This window comes from Penicillium brevicompactum, assembly GCF_028827555.1.
Source record: "Penicillium brevicompactum strain IBT 35665 chromosome Unknown utg000002l_segment0_segment0, whole genome shotgun sequence".
Taxonomy (NCBI): domain Eukaryota; kingdom Fungi; phylum Ascomycota; class Eurotiomycetes; order Eurotiales; family Aspergillaceae; genus Penicillium; species Penicillium brevicompactum.
In genome coordinates this window covers 85455-103269 of record NW_026623205.1, presented here as the reverse complement: position 1 = coordinate 103269, position 17815 = coordinate 85455, and the positions used below count along the sequence as shown (strand labels likewise).

At 50.8% G+C, this 17815-nt stretch overlaps 8 protein-coding genes across 8 annotated transcripts; 4 read left to right on the top strand and 4 right to left on the bottom strand.

The window, feature by feature from the left end:
- Positions 1–829: 829 nt before the first annotated feature.
- On the bottom strand, positions 830–2294 carry N7506_002809 (cytochrome P450; the record flags this gene model as incomplete). The annotated part of the gene is made up of 3 exons (XM_056952104.1): positions 830–1251; positions 1300–1902; positions 2093–2294. The coding sequence occupies 3 exons, from the start codon at positions 2292–2294 to the stop codon at positions 830–832; spliced, it is 1227 nt and encodes a 408-aa protein (XP_056813796.1).
- Positions 2295–3552: 1258 nt separating this feature from the next.
- N7506_002808 (uncharacterized protein) lies at positions 3553–5996 on the bottom strand (the record flags this gene model as incomplete). Its single annotated transcript, XM_056952103.1, has 6 exons — positions 3553–4176; positions 4244–4748; positions 4799–5221; positions 5272–5559; positions 5632–5772; positions 5821–5996. The coding sequence occupies 6 exons, from the start codon at positions 5994–5996 to the stop codon at positions 3553–3555; spliced, it is 2157 nt and encodes a 718-aa protein (XP_056813795.1).
- Positions 5997–6243: 247 nt separating this feature from the next.
- On the top strand, positions 6244–8150 carry N7506_002807 (aldo/keto reductase; the record flags this gene model as incomplete). The annotated part of the gene is made up of 6 exons (XM_056952102.1): positions 6244–7080; positions 7139–7309; positions 7367–7510; positions 7561–7647; positions 7698–7781; positions 7836–8150. The coding sequence occupies 6 exons, from the start codon at positions 6244–6246 to the stop codon at positions 8148–8150; spliced, it is 1638 nt and encodes a 545-aa protein (XP_056813794.1).
- A 106-nt stretch (positions 8151–8256) lies between these two features.
- N7506_002806 (uncharacterized protein) lies at positions 8257–10088 on the bottom strand (the record flags this gene model as incomplete). The annotated part of the gene is made up of 7 exons (XM_056952101.1): positions 8257–8426; positions 8474–8632; positions 8683–9113; positions 9167–9516; positions 9580–9734; positions 9798–10011; positions 10065–10088. 7 exons carry the CDS (start codon positions 10086–10088, stop codon positions 8257–8259), a joined length of 1503 nt encoding a protein of 500 aa, XP_056813793.1.
- A 417-nt stretch (positions 10089–10505) lies between these two features.
- Positions 10506–10899, top strand: N7506_002805 (TIGR04076 family protein; the record flags this gene model as incomplete). Its single annotated transcript, XM_056952100.1, has 2 exons — positions 10506–10659; positions 10724–10899. The coding sequence occupies 2 exons, from the start codon at positions 10506–10508 to the stop codon at positions 10897–10899; spliced, it is 330 nt and encodes a 109-aa protein (XP_056813792.1).
- Positions 10900–12001: 1102 nt separating this feature from the next.
- Positions 12002–13073, bottom strand: N7506_002804 (alpha/beta hydrolase; the record flags this gene model as incomplete). The annotated part of the gene is made up of 2 exons (XM_056952099.1): positions 12002–12608; positions 12667–13073. 2 exons carry the CDS (start codon positions 13071–13073, stop codon positions 12002–12004), a joined length of 1014 nt encoding a protein of 337 aa, XP_056813791.1.
- A 429-nt stretch (positions 13074–13502) lies between these two features.
- N7506_002803 (putative L-PSP endoribonuclease family protein Brt1) lies at positions 13503–14099 on the top strand (the record flags this gene model as incomplete). Its single annotated transcript, XM_056952098.1, has 3 exons — positions 13503–13664; positions 13726–13883; positions 14033–14099. The coding sequence occupies 3 exons, from the start codon at positions 13503–13505 to the stop codon at positions 14097–14099; spliced, it is 387 nt and encodes a 128-aa protein (XP_056813790.1).
- Positions 14100–15498: 1399 nt separating this feature from the next.
- On the top strand, positions 15499–17459 carry N7506_002802 (uncharacterized protein; the record flags this gene model as incomplete). The annotated part of the gene is made up of 3 exons (XM_056952097.1): positions 15499–15681; positions 15734–16011; positions 16070–17459. The coding sequence occupies 3 exons, from the start codon at positions 15499–15501 to the stop codon at positions 17457–17459; spliced, it is 1851 nt and encodes a 616-aa protein (XP_056813789.1).
- Positions 17460–17815: the final 356 nt, after the last annotated feature.

Genomic DNA, 17815 nt, shown 5'->3' with positions numbered 1-17815 from the left:
AACCCTCAGGGTCCTAACACGCCCCCAATTCCCACGTTGCCCATTTCCCAAAAGCAAATAAATTTTAATGCAAGGTACTGCGTGCAGGGCTCGGAGATATACCCATTCCAAGAATATTTTAGGCGAATGTGACGCCCCTCATCCTATAGCCTTGATTCTTCCATTATTGAAGCGCTAATGAGCACAATTTCATAAGCCGCCACCAACTACCAACTAGGGCCAACATTAGCCGAGACAGAAATCCGCCCTTTTGAGCAGTCTGTTATGATCTGACAGATTTTTCCGGGTCCGGGAGGGTGTTCATCCACCGAGCAAGTCCGATAATGGCGTAAGTGGAAACTTAGAACGATAAGTGTGGATCGTAATTACAAGGATCCTCTCTATGAAAGTTCTAGCCTTGTCACAAGTACTCCGTACACACACACTCACTGAAAAGAAAAGGCGAGGATTCCCCGATCTTGAAGTTTGTTTAGTGTCAAAATCAGTCCATTTTTGTTTGCCTCAATTTAGAGATTTACATATGTCATTTATACGCGGAACTGGCTCGTTCGGCGTGCTAATGGGGCCGGACCCGTAGAAGACTTGCGCAAGATTCAGTCTCCGGTAATGACAGGAGTGACTTTTAATCTTTATAATGGCATATCCGTATAGCAAAGATCTCTGCTAGGGCAGTTTTTTTGGTTTTCATGAAGACAGAACGAGGTATTGAGATCGAACATTCTTCGCGAAAGCCACCAAGCCACGGTGGACAAAGCCGAACGCAAAATGAGAGTGGAGATGTTCAGACCCGAAACTCGCCACAGAGTACGGAGTACTCATATGGAGCGTCTCAGAACGAGACCTCTTCCGGCCGACGACGCACCATAATCCTTGCTGACATATCGGTCTGTATCACAATTCCATGTCTCTTGAACTGAGGAATCATCCCCTCTGCAAGTTTGAACTCATACTTCAGCAGTATATGGCACAGCGCGATCTTGGCCTCATTGACAGCAAAGAACCGCCCGGGACAAGCATGGGTTCCATACCCGAACCCCATATGCTCAGGGGAGACCGAGACCAACGAAGCAGACCGTTCATAGCCTGGAACTTGTCGCAGTTTCACGAAGCGATACGGATCAAATGTCTCAGGGTCCTCGTAAACCTTCGAATCCCACATCTTGTCATTGGTGATCATCAACCCGGTTCCTTTTGCAATCTTGGATCCGTCATTCAGCTCAATGTCATCCATGGCCATGCGCCGGAACGTAGCTGGCAATTCAATCAGTGTGAGACACGACCCTTGAATGTTCTACTAACCGAGACTCAAAGGTTTCAACCGCTGTGACTCCTTCAGGAAACTGTCCATAAGCCGCAGCTTATACATCGATGTCTTCTCCATTCCATCTTCGCGCAACACCGTTATCATCTCCTCCCTCAGCTCCGAAACCAACGCGTCCTTCCCACAGATATCCAATAAAGCTTTCGTGAGAAAATCAGCGGTGGTAACGATAGCCACCGTGGCAAGTGACAGCTGCATGACTACAGGGTCAAAAGGTCGACCATCTGCAATATCTTCCATCCACTGCAGGGCATTGTCATTAGGCTTTGGAACCCGGCCATATTTTACCGTCATTTCCTTCTCTCGCGCCCGTTGCGCGAGTATTGGCTTCATGATCTCGCGCGCCATCTGAACTTCGTTTCTGAGAGTATTCGTAGAGTTCAAAAGCAGGGCCACAACTGGGCGGACAATCTTGGGCCATAGTTGCAGCTCTGCAGCTCCCTGTATAACAAGCCCAGTGTAGCTCGTCATGACTCGAAGCCAGTCCTCGTTTCGACATAGCTCGTCGCCCAGAAAGATTTTGCACGACATCTGGGCCACAAGCTTTTGGATTGTGGGATATAAAGCGACTTCATGCCAGTCTGTTCTTGTCAGCTTGGATTCTTTATTTTGACAGGAAACGGTCGTTTTACTTGGATCATCTGTCCAGCCATCCTGAAGAGCGACAGAAGCCTCGTCAGAGAGAGGCCCTGTAATTCTTCCTGTCATAAACAAGGAATACGTTGTTAGATGTGTATCTGTCGAAGTTGATTTCCAGGGTTTTGAACTCACCCTGGGCTTGAGTAAGCTTCTTACGAATCACTTCCAAAAATAGATCTCCGTCTTCGCTGAAGGGCTCAAATCCCCGGATATGGGCATGAGTTTCTGCCTGCAGCAGGCGACTAAAGCTCAATGACGGGTGGCTTCGGACTTCATCCAGATATTTTGGAGCCAAAACGAGCCGGATCCCAGTATCGCAAGTTAATCGAAACATATCACACTGGACAAACTTGAAAGTCAGCGGAATATATTCTGTCAGCTTTCTTGACGCGATATGGCTGGGTCACCTTTTCAAATCCCTTCTTTATGAGGCCTTTGGCGTCATTTACGAATCTGATCTTTGCTTGAGAGGCTGTGAGGTCGGACTTATCCGACGGATTGATGAGAGGATACGGAGAGTCGGGCCAAAGAAAATAGTATATCGTCACCGGGCTCAAAAGCAATATTGCAAAAAGGGTGAGAGGATACGGCCGAACAAACAAAGGCAGATTGTCTACGGAGCTCGTCATCGCGTTGAAGTCTGCGTGCGGCCGTGAAGGTCGGTTGAAAGGAATCTTGGGATTAGCGTGCAGTATGTATGAAAAACCACGAATCAGATGTATGAAGTGAGAGCCTTCCACGGGTCTCGTTTTAAGGTTCTCTTTTATATAAATACGACAGGAACGCGAAGAACTCTCTCATCGGCTTAACGGCACGAGATCCTTACATTCGGAGGCTCCCATGAGAGTTCATAGTGGGCTTCGGGCTCATTTCTTGAACTTTGTACGGTGTCACAGAAGAGGGTGTTGTCGGAACTAGTATGACTCGGTAGGCTCCGAGGCGGTGGTAGTTGGTGGTGGTAAGCCTTGGGATCGCAGTTATAACCTTGGAATGACCTGGGTCCACGGGTATATATACCTTCTCATACCTGCCCAGGTGATTAGTTTTCACAGGCGAACTCTCCCGAGGTCTCTATCTGACCAACTGGGAAAATCAGGGAGGACTGGGCATCCTATGAAATTACTAATACCAACGCACGATCATCTACTACAGCCTCCAAAGATCTCTTTGCTAATCATAATTGCTTTATGTATTGGAAAATCGAGGACCTCCGGAATACCCCCAACACCGTGGAAAAATTGACATAAAAGGTCCACGGGTTGCCCGAAAGAAAACACAAAGATTCATGGATGTAGAAGGACTTCGGGACGCCGAAACCTTCACAAGTACCTAGAATCCTCAACAACTCCGATCTCGGGAGGGTCGATGTACAATATTATGCTGTCATGGCCGTCATTGTGTAACACACGAATGTGTAAAAAGCCTCAACTTGGTTATACAATGCAAAAGAAAACCTTGGAATCCACGAGCATCATACGACTCTATAATTCTTTGAAGGCAAAAATGCCAGTCATCTGATTATGGATGCGACGAAGTCAGGTAAAACCCGGATAGATTACATTCCAACAGTTGTTTGCAACCTTAAGGACTGTTTATGTAGACTGACCACAAAACACACCGTCTTGGATGCTAAAGCCTGCACTTGCAAACATACCAACCCACGTAGCATCATCACTAAATAGGAAATTTGAAGCTTCATCAATTTGTTGATTGAAGCCTAGTCCCGATACAGGCTGGCCGTTCGGAGTCGGTTGGATAGGAGGCATAGTCGGGTCATATGGCTGCGACGGGCGATGAAAGTAAGGTGGTTGAACAGACGATGGTTGAGAAGGATGCGAAGGCGGGAATGTTGAGTCTTGGCTTGCTGGGCTGGGCTGTAAGTGGAAGGACCTGACCGAAGAGGTCGGATGGGTATCTATGGTTTGCCCAGCTGGAGATTGAGATTGAATTGTGGCGGGGGAGTCGGGGAATGAGGTAGCTGCCGAGCTTGGGGCGGATGGCCTGTCGATTGGTCGAGGGGCCGATTGTATTGTGAGTGGGCGGGGGCGTCGGATGGTTGAGTACTCCGATAGAATGTTGCTGAGAAACTTGGACTGGAGATTACAGCTTGTGCTGGCAGAGGATTGGGCCGTTAAGACACTTGCTGCGGCGCGGATTGTCGCAAGGGTGTCAGCCTCAATTTCTTGGCTGATGGGAGGCGGGGAAGAAAGCAAGAGCTAGGTCGAAGTCGTCAGCGATAACTCCATTGGAAGACTGGGAAGATATTTGATTCGGGGATCTTACCTTTATGAGGAGAACGGCGGAGTATGCTGTCATGACATGAATTGAATCCTGACAATGACCCAAGAAAGTCGAATACTCAGGCATCAAGCGCAACATAGTCATGGCACTCTGATAGCTAACCCAAAACGGTTTGAGGTCGCAGGTTTCGTCAAAATTGCTTTTCTTCAAAGTTTCTTGCAGCGGAATGGAGAACAATTGTAGGGATTGATGGGCGCCATAAAACCGGATGAGGAAGTTATGGCAGCTCACTGAGTCTGTGACCTCAAGCCATTTTGCTTGCCAACGTTCGATGCGACTTTGCAAAATCGACAACGGGCGAGGAGCCGGATACTGACTTCCCGGGTTTGACAGATCAAACACCTCCGCTGCCAGCAGTCGGAGGGTCACAAAGCTACAGAGAAGCCGGTCATTATCAATTGCTTGTGGATGCATCCACCACGATTGGACCGATTCAATGAAAGGGCTGCGTTCGATCATCCACGGTTTCCCCGTTTGTAGACTCATGCTGGTCGAAATTAGAATCTGGGTTTGCAAATAACCAAGGCCAAGTCTTACCTGCGGTCGTATACAAACAGCACCAGCCAGGTACGTTCATCGTTTCGGATTTCTCTTTGCCGGATGTCGGTCAGATCTTTGGGTGATGTCAGGGTCGTTCCCAGTTTATGCCAGCCAAGATCCATTGACATGCGAATTGCCAGTCCGACGGACATCCAGGCTCTTGTATCGCTTGGCTCTTTCCAATAGGTAAGCACCATGATTGCCTGGATAGTCTCCGCCGATTTATATCCGCGCTGGAACGCCTCCATGAACAGCTTTTCAGCGTGTGCATGGATACTTGGGTACAACGCAGGCTCAAAAGACTTCGAAGCAGCTGTAAGCACAGCAGAAAGTAAAAATGACGACTTTTGTCGCACATATGTTAGCGTATGGAGATGAGGGTCCAATTGACTGATATATGGATTTAACTTGGTCATGAAGCTATGGAAGAATCAGCAATTGAATTTCGCTGCCAGGGTTCTCAGGCTCACTTCTCAAAAAGGCCGACAACTCGCTCGTAGCTCACGAGCCCACACCGAATTGGATCATCGGGCGAGACCCCGTCGGCAGGGCGATCGAATGTCGCCCCATGGTTAGTACTGAGAATATTCTGCAGTGAGAACTTCCCCTTCATCGCCTGGTGGCTCAGGAGGCCATCGGGCTGCAACCCCTCGGACTCAGCCCAGAAGTCTGAGACGCGTTCATCGCGCGAATTGGGCCGCACTTCAGATCGCTCGGGGATCGCATCCTGCATATGCGAGTCGAGCGACCGTTTAGAACTGGCTTTGACCAATCTGGGTTTTCTTCCCGTGAGCGGACGATCTCAGCTGTGCGACCGGGGGAACACCTACCGTGTGCCGGGCTTTCTGCCACGACGATGCTCGCGGAAAGCGCAGTCTATTGATTTTCGCACGCAGCGATCACACTTGACGGGATCTATCGTCATGGTGCATTTCATCTTGACGCGACGGCAAGCCAAGCAGGCATTGGCGCTGTTTCATCAGCAGGGGTGTCACCCCAGAGGCGTTCGGAAGGCTTACCTGGCCTTGGGGGCCGTGGACCCATCCGGCGACATGGTTGTGTAGAGAGATCTTGCAAGGTGGACCAGCGAAGTCACTCCACGTCCCCCGAGATCAACCGGGACCCGACTGCCCGAGGGGAGCTTCTTCTGGGGGGCGCACTGCTTTCCTATTCGGGCATCGTTCGCGCCGATCATTTCCCGATTGCCCGACGGGTTCAGCCGGCATTTTAACTCGGGTTGAAACGCCGGTCACCACCTCGTGCGCTTCTGACGCAAGCCAAATTTCCTGAAACGGCCCAGAAGTCGCCGGCCGGTGAACCTTTTTTGGGTTTCTTGCAGGGGTCAACTATGAGGTTGAAAATATCTTTAATCGGGTTCAGAGAGTCTCTCTTTCAAACGGCGGGAAACGGGTATATCGAAACTCATATTCGAAATTCCAAGTATGGCTCCCTCTAAGCCAAAGGCCGGTCATGTCAATATGATGGCGGATACCAACATCGCCAACCTGCCCATCGAAGGACTGCGGGCAGTCATGCGTGGGATTCTGGCTAATAGACCTGACTGCACGCCCGTGTTTGAGGAGCAGACAAGACAGTATCTGGGAGAAACGGCGTCTCGTTTCTCGAATATCACCGTGATTGATCAGGCAGCAGATGGATCATTCCAAACGACAGGTGCCTTCCAGCAACTGCGAAAACGCGTTTGCTGTATGGTAGGATGTGGAATGTGCTACCAGGCCCTGCCTCTCCTGCAAGAAATTGTTGACCAGGTCTCGCAAATTAAGCTCGGGACTGGCCAGTCGGCTATTGTGGACCAGATTGCGGGTGTGGATGGGGACATAATCCAGGCCATCACCGCCGTTCAAAAGACCCTCTTTGTGGAGTCAGGGTCTCGAGATCTGTCTGAAACTGAAAGAGTTCCCTTGGAGGCGTTGTTGAAATCTCTTACCGCTTGCAAGGCTGCTTGGGAACAGAACTCATTACCCTTCGTGCTAGAAAGAGGTCTCGAAGCCACCATCGATCTGGTTAACCCTGCTCTTTCAGCTGCCCCATCCATCAATGAGTCTTTCTCGGAGAAGGCTCCGCGTGCCATCTCGGAGACCTTCCAGATGGCAAACGTTCAACTTCCCCGCGTCTTCTCCGGTCTGTGGCAGTTGTCCAGCCCTGCGTGGGGAATCGCACCCCGGTCCAAGATCATGCAGCAGTTCTCAAAGCATGTGGAGAGTGGTCTGACTGCGTTCGACATGGCCGACCACTATGGTGACGCAGAGATTTTGTTTGTGAGTTGCCCCCAACCGACTTTCAACATATATTCCTTACTGACTCCACAACCTAAAGGGCCAATACCGATCTTCAAGCGCATTCTCCGATTCCCTCTTCGCCGCAACCAAATACTGCGTCTTCCACCCCATGACCGTTACCGCCGACGCTATCCGCTCGAAAGTTGATGAGCGTTGCCAAAGACTACGCACCGACAAGATCGACCTGTTGCAATTCCACTGGCAATTCGTGAGTTGCATTCTGGTACTTGCCATGCCTATGGTCTATCGCTAATCCGATATATAGTACAACGACCCCCAGTACATTGACGCTTTGAAATATCTGCAGCAAGATAGCCGAATCCAGCATCTTGGTCTCTGCAACTTCGATACTGAGCATATGCAGAAGGCAATCGAAAGTGGAGTCAAGGTCTACACTAACCAAGTCCAGGTACGTTCATCCCCACTCTCTGCATAACATAGGCTAACGAACGATCCAAGTTCTCCCTCATCGACTCAAGACCAACAGTCAAGATGGTCGAGTTCTGCGACAAGCACGACATCAAGCTCCTTACCTACGGCACTCTGGTAAGTGAACGAAAATCCTCTGCATCAAAAAGCGAAACTAATCATACCAGCTCGGTGGATTGCTCGCAGAAAGGTGGGTCGGCCAAGCGGCGCCGGACCTGTACGCCGAGACCATGACCCCCAGTCTTCGCAAGGTGAGACAATTCAAGCCTGCAACGTAATCGAATACTAATCTGATGATCTCGCAGTACTTCGCCATGATCCAGAACTGGGGTGGTTGGGATCTATTCCAAGAGCTCCTCCGCACTTTGCAGAGCATTGGCCGCAAACACAATGTCTCCGTTTCCAACGTCGCCACGCGATGGGTTCTGGACTTCAAGTGTGTTGGAGCTGTGATCGTGGGTGCGCGCATGGGCGTCAGCGAGCAATCTGAGGAGAACCTCGCCAGTCTGGGCTGGTCACTCGATGCCGAGGACCAGGGATTGATCCAGGCGATTTTGGACCGCAGTTCCAGGGCTGAGATGTTTGAAAGTCTTGGTGACTGTGGAGGTGAATATCGATGATTGATGATTGACGATTACATTTCTATTATGGTTTATGCGCGTTAAATACAAATAGATACAAAGTGCACTCTATATGTTTGGGTGGATATGTGCAGTGGCTCCATCTTTAGATCCAGTGGAGTGTACGTCTCCACCAGGACCAGCCCATTTGGTCTGAGGTGAGATAGAGACCTTGGGCTTTTTCCTTTTCGATTTGTTCGAACTCGCCGCGGATGTCGATCTCATCCAGGGGAACGACCTTCGATTTGAGGAAGAATTTGAAGAATATGTATAGTCCTGTCTTGCCGTTAGCGCTGCCGGGTTATTGAGGTATGGGTACATACCGGCGAAGATCGCGATGTTCAGGTACGAGGTGAGGAATCCAGATGCGGTGAAATTGTTCTTGGTGAAAACATCGAATCCAGAAGTTAGGACGATCATTACGACCATGAACAAACTGGCCCACGCGGTGTAGGGCTGCCAAGGTGTGCGATATGGAAGCTCTGGTATAGTGATCAGCATCAATCAATTTACACGGCGATCTGGAACATACCATCTCGTGAATACCCCTGCCTTTTCAAGCACGCGTAGAACCGCAAGTAAGTACCCGCAATGACGATCCATCCAATGAGACCAGCGACCGTAGTGATATTGACAAACCAGGAGAAGACGATGGCCGCACTGCTCCCCAGACTCATGTACATCAGTGGCAACAGAAGCACAGTCAGGCCCACAGCATAGTACGGAGTTCCAAAGCGGTTGCATCGCTGGAAGAACTTGGGCGCATGGCCGTCCTGGCTCAGGCCGTACAGGGTGCGTGATGCAATGAAAATACAGCTAGAACTGCCACTGATGGCAGAAGTACAGACGACCGCGTTGATAATATGCGGAACGACTGAGACGCCAGACCGCACGAATGCAATCACGAAGGGCGATTGGGTTGCTGTGCCGGTTGAAATGGTGAGGTCCTTATCGTTAGAGGGCCTGAAATGCGGTTAGATTTTCAGATCTTGTTGGCTGCTTGGAATGGGTCTTACACGATGAGTCCGACGATAAAGATACTGACGACATAGAAGAAGAAGATGCGAATGAATGTCTTCCTTGTAGCATCGGGAATGATCTTGCGCGGATTCTGAGTCTCGGCGCCTGCAATGGCCACAACTTGGATATTACCGAAACTGAAGGCTGATGTCAACAGGACTTTCCAGAATGCGAGGAACCTTCCCGCAGAGCCTGTGTCGATGAATTCGTTGAAAGCGCCAGGGTCTTTCCAATAGTGGAACCCGAGACGCTCCTGGCCTGGGGTACCACCAAGGTCAATGACGATACCGCCGATGATAAGACCAATGATGAGCATGATCTTGAGGGATGCAAAGATGACCTCCGACTGAGACAATTGTTAGGCATGGACACTGAATGATGTCCCAGGGGTCCGCTTTCAGATACTCACCTCTCCATAGAGTTTAACATTGCAAAAGTTGAGTGCAGTGATGAAGACACCGAAGACAGTGATCCAAACCGCAGGACTGACAGATGCGTTCCAAAACTGAACAATAGTAGCAGCAGCCGTAATCTCTGTCGGCGCTGAAATAGCCATGGTATACCCTGCGCCAAGATTAGTGCTCAGCTCACACGAAGCAACATGAGCCATAGGATCTCAGCACATACAGAAATTCCAACCTGTAGCCGCACCAAGTGCAGGCTCCACGAATCTCGTCGCATGACGGACGAAACCACCACTGCACGGCATGAAAGAGGAGATCTCACCGGTAGTGTATGCGATACCACCAGTGACGAAGCCCATGACAATATAGGCCAAGAAAGCGCCCGCAGGCCCAGCAATGGCAATGACTTGCCCAGAGCTCAGAAACAGGCCGGTTCCCTGTGACAGTCAGCGCGCCGATCCACGCGTCGATCGAACAGATCAGAACTTACAATCATTCCTGCGATGGCGATCATGTTGATATGCCTCGATTTGAGATCACGTTTGATCTCCTCCCCTCCATCGTCGAGGAACTATAGGGTCTCTCGACGTCGCTCGCCGTGCTGCCATTCTTCTCGTCCTTGGCGAACGCCATGATAGCGCGCTCAGGGCAGTGTAGTATGTAACAAATGGTCAATCATACAATATACAATATCCCAGTGCGGAGATATATAGTCTTCAGCCACCAGAGTGCTTATGTGCTCGTCAGCTCGTCAGCTTAGGTGGAGAGAAACACGGGGCAGCAAAATCGGGAGGTGGCGATCGCGGAGCTGGAACGCCGAGACTGAGTTGCCGGCTAACTTTGCTAGCCGATGCAACTCCCCATAAAAAAGAGGTTCGACCGCTGAATATTGAGTCGCGTTTTTAATTTACTTCACAGATTCTCTGCTCCGATGGATGCGTTCCAGCTGTACGATCTCCGCGTCGAAGTGGTCTGTCCCCCGGGCAAACGCATTATGTGCGGAGCCAAGGAGGGGGATTACTTCACGCTGAAGGGCGAAATGATGTACCTGCCTCCCGGCCAGGGGATCAGCATCTACAGTCTCGGTACGTTTGGACCTTCCGAGAGCTCCGAGATACTCTCTACAAGTATAAACTGACACCCGCGCAGCTTCTGTTCTGCCCCTGTTGGCCTCGAAACAGCGAATGACTCACGAAAATGACTGGATGACCACCGACGCCAGTATCGCGTGTCCAGATCCTCACTGTCCTTCGCAGTTGAAGATCATTCGGACTGGAATCTCCACTTTCAATCATTCCGACACTACTGTGGTTCCCAAGTCTTGAGGATCACCGAAGCTTTTCGATTTTCTCTCACCAAGCAACCTCACGGCACGGGGATTTTTGGAATTTCGCTCGACATCGTCGGCTCAAATGCCTCGCGCATGGAATTGCTCATCAATCTCTTGATGTGGTGAGCCCACACGTGGTCGCGACAGGGGTTAATACACTAGTGGCCCGCGAGTGTGCTCAAACCCCCCAAAGAACCAGTTATCCGGCCAATAGTAGACGCGACTTTCCGCCACCTATCGCTGACAATATTATTGTGCCTTGTGTTTGCGTACTTTTGTTCCGCTAAAATCTGCATGAGCCCGTGAGGAGTATCGAGTAAATCACAGTTGCGACAGTCGATCCAGTGAAAAATCCAAGGTCGACTTGGAATACTCCGTATATCTGATGTGGATTATGAAAAGCTCGCAAAGCCGTGACAAGAGATTGCGGGACGTGTTTTGGCATTTCGCTCGAGCGACACAGCTATTTGTACCCCGTATCAAGAAATATTCATGGATCTTGGGTCGTTGGCGGCCATACCCCCAGGAAAGGATGTGTTGAGTCCACCGACCGTTCCTGGGGAAAGGTATTGATCGTCATTGGTCTGTGTCGCGAGATTTGATTCCAATTTGACCCCAAGAACCAAGCCATATTCTAGTTAAGAGGTCTCTCCAAGTTGGCATTGCCAACCAGTGATCGTCGATCTTCCACCCCACTAATAGGTAGGCGATTACCCGGCGCAAAGCTTTGGTGAGGTCTCGAATGCTCCAAGCCAAGTATCATCGCCTATCGTATGTTCTTTATTATCTTGATCGATTGCAGTGCTGAGTCTTGTAGCATGAGAGGGAGTGCAAAGGGAGTGGAGTGGAGTGTTTCGGTCGTTCCCGATCCGCAAGACACCTGGGAGGGCGATTAAGCCGCATTGCGGGCCCCCGGGGCAGGCCGATTTACAAACACTGGAGGGTTATCATACAATATAGCCAAATACCAAAGTGCAGTGAAATGATTGATGGACGTATATTTTAGTTAAGATGCAACCTTTTAGCATTTCACAAAGTGCGAATTGTGCTTTCTATCCCAAGAATTAATTAAAACAGCGTCTATGTTATAGTCTGAATCAAGCCCAGAAAGCCTTCTGCAGGGCATCGCACATAAGAGTAATACATCTCTTTCCCTCCGATAGAGCCCCATCCATAGCAAGGAACGGATGCGGCATGCCCTTCATGACCTGCAAATCAACGGGCACACCAGCCTTCTCCAACTTCTCCGCATATTGTTCACCTTCCGTGCGCAACACGTCCAATTCTCCGACCATAACTAGCGCCGAAGGCAACTGCGAGTAATCGCCCTTCCAAAACAGCGGACTAGACTCAGGGTTGGTGCGGTCGGCATCGTTGGGCACGTAGTGATCCCGGTACCAGTACATTTTGCGCGCGGGGAGTGCGGGGGTGTGCTCATACCGCCTATAGGATTCATTGTTCTCGACCGTGGCCGTGTTATCGGTGACGGGGACAGACAGCAACTGGGCACGGAACCGAACAGGCGGTGACAGGGTTAGTGCCTTTTGCGTCATAATCGAAGCAAGGTTGCCGCCGGCGGAGGACCCGCCGGTTGCCAGTTTGGATACGTCTACTGATAGCGCGGCGGGGCCATCAGCGACCAGCCATAGGAGTGCTTCCCAGCTATCGTGTACGGCGGCGGGCCAGCGATTCTCGGGTGCAAGTCTGGATGAAGCTCAATTAGGTTTGGGGTATGGCGTGACTTGATGCAAGTTGGGCTTACCGGTAGTCGACAGTAATCACGACGCAGTTGCCCCGAACACAGAGATTCGAGCACACCACATTCTCGGTGTCGATATTTCCGAGCACCCAGCCACCACCGTGGAAGTATAGCATCACAGGCCATCCATTTGGTGGTGCATGGCCTTTGGGAGTGAAAGCCCGGATGGGCACTGCAGGGCCCTCGGTCGCGCGTCGCTGGACGGTGATGTCTTGAATCTTGCCAACCTCTAACATGGGACCCGCGCCAGGAATCAAAACACCACTTGTGCGCGAGGCCTCCACGGGTTGGAGATGGACTTGTTGGTTATTGATGACATGCTCGTTGTAGAAATCGACGTACTCCGGGTCCAACAGGTCCTTGACGGACTCGTGGAGAGGGTACGGAGGCTTTGTAATACCGGCAGTCATATTGAATAGAGAAATTGGGGTCCAGGGAGAGTTAGACGAGCAGGAGTTCTGGTCTCTAATAACATTTCGACCCCCACGAAAGCAGTGGGGGTCGACAATGCGGGGGAGGAGCCGATAAGCTGATAACAGCCCCGATGCGGAGAAGATCGGCAGGACTGTTGCAATGACCCGCGCGTGTCTCCATCGTGTCTCCATCACGTCTCCATTTATGCCCCCAATATGGTCCATTTTGGTCCAGTTATTCCCCATTGAGCTCGCTGACAGCCGACCCGACTGAACATCGTCGCTACCGTACCACCCGTTACGTTTCAGCCGACGTGGGATGAACCGGATGTCGGGTTGATAAAGAGCGCGTCTTCCCCCGCGCAAGGGGGAAAGACAATCCCAGTTTTTGTTCTCCATTCAATTCAATTCATCCCATTTCCCATCATGTCCACCAAGACCCCCGTCCTCACCGACAAGGCCCCCAAGCCCCTCCCTGGCATCTACTCCCAGGCCATTGTCGCCAATGGTGTCGTATACTGCTCCGGCGCTGTCCCTATGGACGCTGCCACTGGCAAGCTGATCGACGGAGATGTCAAGGCCCACACTGTAAGATTGGAATATACTCATAGTTCTGCCCAATTTGTTCTGAGCTAACCTTATCAAATAGCACCAATGCATCAAGAACCTGACCCACATCCTCGAAGAGGCCGGTACCGATATCACAAAGGTCGTCAAGGTCAATGTCTTCCTGTCTAACATGGATGACTTTGCCGAGATGAACTCCGTGTACATGCAATACTGGGGCGATGTCAAGCCCTGCCGAACGTGAGTCTACCCCATTTTCTATCTTTTTCTTTTCAATTCTGCCCGATTTTGTTTCTTGTTATCCCGGAGTTCGGCTTTCTGAAGTACATGAGCATATGCATGTGCATATGTGACGCATTCGGGATCTGATTTGCTGACGAAATTTGCAGCTGTGTTGCGGTCAAGACCCTCCCTCTTAACACCGATGTTGAGATCGAGTGCATTGCCGTCCTTTAAACTGGCACCATATAGAGTCCATATAGAGAAAGAATCCAACATGATTTTATGACTGATCTTTAGGCGCTAGCTCCCTTTTCCTTTCTTTTAGACTGTCTTCATTTCGCTTTCGCCTCCCTTCCCCTGACGCGGATACTGTCGAATAGTAATGGACGCCGTCCAAGCCAGATTGCGACATTCTCAGACCACTTCCCTTACTAGGCTGGATCTCTCCTGTGCTGCTCATGGAGTCATCACAGGGAGTTTGTGCCGGAGCACAAATTTACAAACAAACCTGTCTACGCGCGAGGATAAGGAATCCCAACCCGAGTCAACCCCAATAGTAGGGATTTGTTGATGTTGAAATTACGTCCAAAACCACGCGTTTCTATGATGGCAGCACTTACAGCCAATCAGTCATCTGAAACACTTGTTGCATTGCCCAAAGCGTCGCGTAATCTATGGATCTATCAGTTCAGATCTATAGATCGAGCATTGTCAACAACACGCGTGATTACCTATCCGCTGCCTCATGACCTGAGGAGGGCATTCTTCGCTCATCAGACACACTTCATTCAGGTGCCTGTCAAATACGTCAGAATGCTAGGGATCCAGGTGGAAGGCTAAGTCTTTGTCCTTACAGGTGAACCCCTCGTATCACGTGGGTTTGAAATTTGGCAAGTCGTTGAATTAACAGCCAAATGAGTTAATCAAGATGGGTTCGAACCAATGTGCAACGAGTATCGCATTCAAATAACATTCAAATAGTATTGCAGCACTTGTGATCGTGGTTGGGAAGGTGAACGTTGACGACGTCATCGAGGGATCCAGGGCTGCGGTTAACCGCACCGCACCTCCTTGACTAACAAGGTCACCCACCAAAGGCAGCCCTTCAACGCACGGAGAATCGCCAATTCCTAGAAAACAAAATGAGCCTCATGCCTTCCCTTTCAGGGACTGAGACCATGAGAAGCTGCCTGAAGACTGATTTGCAGGGATAGGGCGAACACACCCATCCCTACCCAAAGTCCGTAGCATTCCAACAGATCAAGCCAAGATGGGCCACTTCGAGGATGGGATCTTCCTCGAGGCCTTGGATTCCTTCCATGACCGCCCCTCGGGTGCTACATTCCACCCCTCCACGCTTTATTCGCGTCGACGCGCTCTAGGGCCATAAACCCTCCATTAAATTCCCCTTTTAGTCCTGCGACACTCTCACCACCAGACTTATAGTGCTCTTGACGCGCCATCCATGACCGCTTAGTGTGACTGTAACTGGGTTGGATTTGGACCCGGCGATTCTATTACGCCTGTCCTTTGCTTGCTATTTCGCAGTCTTTCCCAGCTTCAGCATCAGAGACGACTTTGACAAGGCGATCGATAATCTGCCTTGTCTGTCATCGAGTCTTGTATCGCAGTCATGACGTCCGGCGTGTTAGGTGCGCCTCGAAGGGAGGGTACTTGGACGAAATTGGTGATCTTCATCGCGCTATATGTGCTGCTTCTACAGTCCATCTTGGAATCAGTCCTTGTGCTCTACCTGTACGGCAATGGACAGGTTGATTCCAAGATGACTCTGAGCGTCGTGCTCGCCCTGGTCGCCGTACGTCTCTACCATTGCTAATTCTTTTTATTTCTGCTAATCCTCTGTCTAGTCGTTCTTCTCGCTACCCCTTGTCGGTCTCCAGAGTCTGGTCGCATGGCAGTACAACAATATCGGTGGTTTTGGAACCCAAAAGACCGTATTGCACAACATCTGCACCTATGTCTTGCGCTTGGATCTCATGCTTTGGCTCGCAACCAGTGTGGCGGGTCTGGTGGTCGCTGCACAGCAGGTGTACTGCCTACCCGCAGGAACAGATGCGAGTTTTTGGAGAGTTGGAACAAGCTGTGCCTTCCACCGAGCATCTGTCATTGTTGCGGTCACCTCAATGTATGCTCCAGTCTCAGTCCAGAATCTCCCTTTGCTCTAGCTAACGATTTTCTCTCAGGGTCACTATGTGTGTCATGTACTGTGCGAGAGAATTTTGCGATCGTCCGTATGATGTCTCGCTCCTCGGAATCTACAGGCGCCGGGAGATCCTCCGCAATGGCAGCATCAATTCTGGGAACAGCTGGGACAGTGAGGAAACACTGAAGAACGAAATCATCTACCTGTGTCGCCAACATGACGGGAATGGAACTGGCGACTTCTGGTCCGTCGACCCGATTGCCAACAAAGTCAACTGCCATCCCAGTATCCGACACCCTGCACCTGTTCGTCTACGACCCCAACTGCGAGTCAACACCGACCCTGGTTCAACATATGGAGAGATCGTATCTGGAACCAGCATCTCGCCGGATGAGAACCCGCATCGTGTCTCTCCTGGATCACAAAGCCTGAAAAGCGAATTCTATCCCATCTCGAGAACTTCTACAGTGATGACCACACAGACTGCAAACGAACTGCGTGCTCTTCTCTCAGATGCGCCTGTTCCCAAGATCCCTGCCATTCCCAAGAAGTACGCCAGTCACAGTCGTGGGAAGTCCTCACTGTCTTCTATCAGACGAATGCTTCCCAAATCCTTCCCATTGTCGCTTTCATTATCAGACGACCCTCAGATCCGCGCTCTCGCCGACCCCAACGCAGCCTCGGACGTCGAAAAACAGGTCGTCACACCCAACAGCATGCCCCAAGGAATCTCCCAATCTCCAACCTACCAGCTTGGTGCCACCAACACCCCCAACACCTCCACAGTAACCCTACCGCAACCCAACAACCCCAGCCCCGTGCGACCAGGTCACACCCGAACAACGACAACAAACTCTGCCGACGCTCCAGAAGTCGTCCCTGAATTCGAAATGCATCGTTCTCAGACCACCAACGCCGCACCCGCCCGCTCAATCCACCACCCCCACCATCCAAACTACACCAGCGGTCCTCCACCACGCGCATACTCGCAGTCCTCCCGCAACGGGAATCTGCAAGTGCGGTCCGTCCAAAACGCCCACCCGCAACGCAGCACAACCTTCCACTTCGACCCGTCTCACGCCCCACGCCAAAACCAACACTACCAGCACCCCCAAAGCCAAAGCCAGTACTTCCCGCCCACGAACCGCTGGCCCAGCCAGCGACGCTTCGATAATCGTTCGGCGCCCCGTCGCAATGATGTCGAAATCATTTACCCGAACGGAAAGCGCTCTCGCAGCAGCACGCATGGCGCAAGTGGTCCGCTAAGCTGTATCTATGAGACGGCGTCGAACCCGCGCACTTCACTCGATGACACGAGGCCTGTTTCGGCGGTTTCGGGTGTTTTCTCTGAGTTGCCGTCGAGTCCGTCGCATGTTGTTTCTCCTGTGACTCAGCGTGGTGCGAACCGTGCCAGCTTGAGCTTCTATTGAGATGCTTGCTTTAGTAATTGGATCTGTCTGCTGGTCGGATGAGGTTTGTGCTTTTTTTGTTACTTTAATACTATATGTGTTTTTGGATAGTCTCCTCCGGTATACGAGGCCGGGGTTGGGGTGGATGTTGAAAGTCGTGGGAACTTGTTTAAGAATCGTGTTATAGCTAGTTTTTAGTTACTTATACCAAATCAAATACCATCCAGATTCAACTTCAGCAATGCAAAGCAACCTTGGAAAGCAATGCAGAAATTGGAGACTGCTTGGATAGACTACTTATGGTTGGAGAAGTTGGGATTAAACCAAAGGTTAAACGTGGTATTGAATTAGCTTGAAAAGACAACATTCGCCAGAAG